The sequence below is a fragment of the Ursus maritimus genome, unplaced genomic scaffold, assembly GCF_017311325.1.
Source record: "Ursus maritimus isolate PB19 unplaced genomic scaffold, ASM1731132v1 scaffold_32, whole genome shotgun sequence".
Classification (NCBI taxonomy): Eukaryota; Metazoa; Chordata; class Mammalia; order Carnivora; family Ursidae; genus Ursus; species Ursus maritimus.
In genome coordinates, this window is record NW_024425786.1 from 17,545,229 (window position 1) to 17,551,741 (window position 6,513).

The 6,513-nt window shown below is 43.2% G+C and overlaps 1 protein-coding gene across 1 annotated transcript; it reads right to left on the bottom strand.

The window, feature by feature from the left end:
- CNR2 (cannabinoid receptor 2) lies at nt 1-1,068 on the bottom strand. Its single transcript, XM_040645555.1, has one exon. The coding sequence runs from the start codon at nt 1,066-1,068 to the stop codon at nt 1-3; it is 1,068 nt and encodes a 355-aa protein (XP_040501489.1).
- Between the last annotated feature and the right edge of the window lie 5,445 nt (nt 1,069-6,513).

Sequence of the window (6,513 nt, forward strand, 5' to 3'; positions counted from 1 at the left end):
TCATCGGTATTCAGAGCAGTTTAGTCCTCTGGAATCTGGCCATGGGGTGATTTTCACATCAGCCTCTGTCTCAGTGACTGAGGACCTCGGGACTTCTTTGTTTCCTTCCAGCCTGAGTCTCCTCAGATGTTTCCTCCAGCGGCCCAGCCAGTGGTGGGCGGAGGAGCGGATCTCCCCACTCCGCAAGGCATAGATGATGGGGTTGACCATGGAGTTGACAAGGCAGAGCAAGGAGAAGAAGGCGAAGACCTTCTTGACCTGGTCACTTAGGGTGGTGGTCAGGCTGTAGACCATAAGGGCCAGTACCGGGAGCCAGCATATGAAAAGCACAGCCAGCACCACCCCCAGGGTCTTGGCCAACCTTACATCGAGCCTCATTCGTGCCATTCCTGGCACCTGCCTGTCCCGGTGTTCATCCAAGCTGGCTACATGCTGATGGGCCTTCCAGAGGACATGCCCATAAGTGTAGATGATGCCAGAGAAGAGGAAGGCAATGAACAGGAGCCAGCCCAGCAGATAGTCATTGGGGATCAGGGGGAAAAGCTCAGAGCAGGGACTGGGACAGCAAGTCCATCCCATAAGGGGCAGGTAGGAGACCAATGCCGAGAGGACCCACATGATGCCCAGGGTTGCCAGTGCCCTCCCACGGGTGAGTAGGGCTTTGTATGTAGGTGGGTAGCACAGACAGAGGTAGCGGTCAATGGCAGTCAGCAGCAGACTGCCTACAGAGGCTGTGAAGGTCATGGTTACGCTTCCAATCTTCAGCAGGAAGACAGCCTTGGAATCCACGCCATGGAAGACGTGGAAATTCACAAAGTTGCAAGCGAAAATCACACTGGCCAGGAAGTCAGCCACAGCCAAGCTGCTAATGAACAGGTATGAGGGCTTCCTGCGGAGCCGGTGGGAGGACAGGATCAGGTAGAGTACAGCCAGGTTCTCCAGGGCACTTAGCAGGGCGAGGGCGGTGCACAACACCGCAATAGCTATCCTTTGGGAGCTGTTCAGGACCATGTACTCTTTCATGGGGTTGAAATCCAAGCCATCCTTACAACCATTGGCTGCCCCCATCACCCAGCGTCTCTCCATGGGGTGGGTCCCTTGGCTCCTGCTGGGCTTGCCAAGAAGCCTTTGCTGTAGTACAATGAGAAGAAGAAAGGAGTCTTTTTCAATTAGCGCAATAATGACTTCACACAATCAACAGCTGAGACAAACCCTTTACCTGTGTGGCTGAATTGTATGTTGAAATAGCAATTTATATTTTGTTCTTTTATATTTTGTCCCCTCCGCATTCTAGTGGGTCACTAGGCCTGTACTGGTCGCCTTAGGAGAGGTATGTGGGAATTCAAGAAGCAGAGGTGGCCTGCGAGGTTTTTAGTCTTTTGTTTCCAAAAAGACTAATCCTGAGACGTCCCTTTGAAAGTAAGAGAAATCTCCAAGGGCCAAAAATCAAGAGGAAATCAAAACCAAGAAAAAACAGAATCCAGAATGCTGATGGAGGGGATTTTTCCATTGGTATTCTGTTCTGTTTTGTTTTGTTTGCCCGTTTGGTAAGATGCTTAGGTTTTAACAACGAAGATGAGACTTTGGCTTCACACCAGGAGTGTTGCCAGATAAAATATAAGAATCCAGGTAAATCTGAATGTCAGATAATTATTTTTTTTTTGGTATTAGTATGTTCTAAATATTGAGAAACACCAAACCAGAACATCCAAATATTGTATGGGACATCATTAGACACTATTAGAAAGCAAAACTGAAATTTCTCCAGAGGAATATACTTTCTAGCCAGGTCACACAAGTTTCCCACAGGAAGGGGCCCATGGAATTTGAGCTCCCAACGCAAAATAACAAAATGTAAAAGGACATGTGAACAAGAGTTCGCAGAAATGTCAGACAGTAGAATGAGGCTTTCAAGGGCTTCATGTCATTCTTGGGAATATGTTTAATATAATTAAGCAATAAGGAATCAAAACCATGAGTACATAATGGGAGACTCTCTAGGCAGATTTGAAAAAGAATGAAGTAGGGGCGCCTGGGTGGCACAGCGGTTAAGCGTCTGCCTTCGGCTCAGGGCGTGATCCCGGCGTTATGGGATCGAGCCCCACATCAGGCTCCTCCGCTGGGAGCCTGCTTCTTCCTCTCCCACTCCCCCTGCCTGTGTTCCCTCTCTCTGGCTGTCTCTGTCTCTGTCGAATAAATAAATAAAATCTTAAAAAAAAAAAAAAGAATGAAGTAGAATTTCTGGCAGTGAAAAATAGTCTTTGAAAAAAGAACCCTTAATGGTAGGTGAAAGAACAGAACAGATTAGCTGGAAAGCACTGATCCAGAAGGTAGATTGAAGAGATTTATCAAAATGCAGCATGAAGAGACAAAGAGATGGGACAGATAAAAGAGAGGTTAAGGATTGAATGAAAAGTCCTAAAATATATCTAACTGGAATTTCAGAAGGTAAAATAGAAGTGGGAGTGGGCACTGGGGAGGCCATAGAGGGTGGGCTGAGAGTGGAGAATTGTCCAGAATTCTCCTTAGATTCAGAAATCACAGTGAACTACAAGCAGAATTTTATTTTATTTTTTTAAAGATTTTATTTCTTTACTTGAGAGAGAGAGAACATAAACAGGGGAGAGGGACAGAGAGAGAGGGAGAGGCAGGCTCCCCGCTGAGCAGGGAGCTTGATGCAGGGCTTGATCCCATGACCCCAGGATCACGATCTGGGTCAAAGGCAGATGCTTAACCAACTGAGCCACCCAGGCACCCCTACAAGCAGAATTTTAAAAACAAACTAATTCCACATTCACATATATCATAATAAAACTTCAGAACACCAAAGACAAAGAGAAAAAAATTAGAAGCAATCAGAGGGAAAGGACACAATACCAGCAAATGAATCATAATGAAACTTCAAAGCAGGTTTTCCAACAGCAACAACAGAAGCCAGAAGAAGGGGGGGGGACTAAACTATAACTCAAACTAAAGAAATACAAGTAGAGTTGTCGACGAACAGACCTTTCCTGAAGGAATATCTAAAGGGTATGTCATCAGCAGAAGGAAATTCTTCATGGAAGAACAGAAAGGCAAGAAGGAATTGTGAACAAGTAAGTTTCTAAATGTATGAGTAAGTAAAAATAATTGTCTGTATAAAGCAATAATAATAAGGCTAATGACTGATTTGGAGGGTATAGAAACAAAATGGAAGTAAAATTGTGAATGACAGTAACATAAGCCAAGAAAGAGGTGGAGTTGAAGCTTTATTTAGACCATCTTAGGCTTTTAAAAATCAAGCATCGTCTCTTACCTGGTTGACTTTGATAGCTTACTAACTGAGCTCCCTGCTTTTAACCAGACCCATCTTTAGTCTAATTACAACACAACAGTTAGAGGATCTCTTTAAAATACGTCAGATCATGCTACTCCTTTGTCCAAAACCCTGCGTAGGGCCCATTCCATTCAATGTAAAAGCCAAACAAATACTTACAGTGGCCTAGAAGGCTTTATGTGTTCTGGCCCTATTACCTCTCTGATCTGCCTAATTATCATGCTTTCCTTGGTCAACCAGCTTTAGCCACATTGGCTGCCTGATGGGTCCAACCCCCTTGTCACAGGGCCTTTGCACTGGCTGTTCCGTCTGCCCGAGCACTCTTTCCCTAGATATATGCTTGACTCAGGCTCTCACTTTTTCAAGTCTTGGCTCAAGTTTTACCTTTTCAATGACATCTTTCCTACTCTCTAACACAGTAATTCACCCCACCCTCCTGCTTTTCTGATCTCCCTCATTCTCTACGTTTCCCCACCCGCATATCACTTATCACCTTCTAACATGTACTTTACCCTACATAACTTACCTATTTATTATATTTTATTGTTCGTTGTCTGTCTGTTCCACTAGAATTTAAGTTCCATGAGGTCAAGGAACTATTTTGTCCTCTTATATAAGGTTTTAGAATACTATCTGATACATAACAGGTACTCAATAAATATTTTTGGACTTGAAGTGAAATGAAATTGCATAGTGAATGATTCTAGCATTTTTTTTCTCAGAAGCTGATAATTTAAGCAGACAACGTACTAATTAATAGAATGTATAAGATTTGAACATGCAATGAACAACCTGGGTTAAATAGTCATATGTGGAACTCAGCACCCAATAATTGGAGAATACACATTGTTTTCAAGCAAATGTGGACATTTATCAAAACTGACTAAGTCTTGGGTAAAAAGTAGATTTCAACAGATTTAAAATAATCCGTAACATACAAACCTTGTTCTCTGACCACAGTGCAGTTTGTTAAAAAAATCAAGAACTTAAACAATGTAACTAACGAAGCTTTAAAAACACACTCCGGAATAATTCTTGGGTCAAAGAATCCGAAAGAGAATTAGGAAATACTTAGAATTGTAACATTAAAATCTGTGGGAAGTGTCCGAGCAGCACTGAAAAGGAAATGTATAGCCCTTCGTGCTCATATTAGAAAAGAAAAAAGACCAACGTGCTGAACATCACAAAATTAGAAAAAGAACAACAGCATAAATACAAAGGAGGCAGAAGACAGAAATAATAAGATCAGTAATTAATGACATAGGAAAGCAATGGAGACTAGAAAGAACTGGAAAGACTGAAGCCAGCGTTTTGAAAAGATAATAAAACAGGCAAACCTCACCTTAGATTTCTGAAGAAAAAAGAAAACCCACACAGAAGAACGATAACGGCATGAAAGAGAAATGGTCGATGATCCTTTGAAAGGATATCTAACCTTAGTAGCAACCACAGAAATGCAAGCTCCACTTCCATCAGATTGGTGAAAAATGCAACCTGATGGTAGAGCGTTGGAGAAGGCGTGGACCAACGAGGATCGGTCAGCACCGCCAGGGGAGGGGGGTAAATGGGCACAACCATTTGGGAGAGCAGTTCAGCAAAATCTGGTGTGGTCCACGTGCCGCCGCCCTTGGATGCAGCAGCTCCGCTCCTGGGAATGTGCTCCCGAGGGATCCTGACACGCGTGACTGAAGACAGCTACAGCAGTGTTCATTTCATTCTCTTGTTCCTTCTTATTCATTCATTCATTCATTCATTCATTCATTCATTCATTTTTAACGTGGCAACTAGAACTGTAAATGACAGGTATCTCCCGTTGTGTTCACGGGGACAGCGCTAGCCCACACCAACGCAGTGTACTGCCCCCGGACAGCCAGGCCCAGGCATACTGCTCAGCTCAGCAGCCTCTGCCGGAAGCCCCGCCCAGCTCCCTTGCTCCACCAGATGCCCCGCCATTTCCCAGATAGTTCTACTTTCTTGCACCTTTTCCCGCACTTTCGCCCCAGGGTTCTTTTCTCGGGCTGACCTTCCTTCTGGACTCATCTTTCAGCCAGTGAAGACTTCCCTGATGCCCCGTCACACAGGAAGCTCCCAGCCCTACTCTGCTTAGATTGTAACCAGTGCCACACTAGGCTTTTCTCCAACCAGATTAATAATGGAACTAACCACCATTTGTATGGACTTTAAATTCTATAAAATGATTTCCAGAGCCACTATCTAATGTAATCCATATAACTTCATACTATAAAAATTATAAGTATTGGGGCGCCTGGCTGGCTCAGTCAGTACAGAGCTCAGTACAGAGCTCACTTAAATAAAATAAGGGGACCTGGATGGTTCTGTGGGTTGAGCCACTGACTTTCAATTTCAGCTCAGGTCATGATCTTGGAGTCCTGGATGGAGCCCCGGATTGGGCTTCACGCTCAGTGGGGAGTCTGCTTGGGATTCTCTCTCTCCCTCTCTCTCTCTGCCCTACCCCCCCCAACTTGTGCTCACTCTCTCTCTCTAAATAAATAAAATCTAAAAATAAATAAATAAATAAATAAAATAAAAATTGTGAGTATTATTATTTCATAGATAAAGCAGGCTCAGAGTTATTAAAGCTCTGGTCAAGATCAGAGACCGAGACTTCATTATTTCTGGGTCCTCAGTGCCTTGCACAATGCCTACACACAGTAACTCCCTAATGAATGAACCCCATTTGCATGGAAAGGGGCTGCCTCAGATGGAGTGGACTCCCAGTAACTGTGAGGGGGGAGGGCAACACATCCCGTATCTTGAAATTCCAGCCAGGGGCCTTGTTCAAGATACCCAATGCCTTGGGTTTCCCATTTCTCCTCTGTAAGATGGGTTTTGCAAGGATTTAAGTAAATTAATATAATACCTGGAAGTAATTATTATTATTATTATTATTATTATTATTATTATTATTATTATTATTATTATTATTATTATTATTATTATTATTATTATTATTATTATTATTATTCTGAGCATCCTCAAATGGGGATAATTCACCTACTCCGTGAGGTTCTTAAGAATAATATGCCTGGCACATCCCGAGAGCTCGATCAATGGCAGCCCTTATTCTAATCCAGGGTTTTAAAAAATTTTTTAAGAAAGCAGAACGATTTTTACAATCGGTGGTACCCCTATTCCTAAGTCAGGTAAAATCTGAGTTCATATCACCTATGCCCTCT

What these genes read in the sequence shown, in the direction of transcription:
- CNR2 (XM_040645555.1), bottom strand. Translation starts at nt 1,068, where the DNA reads ATGGGGGCAGCCAATGGTTGTAAGGATGGCTTGGATTTCAACCCCATG.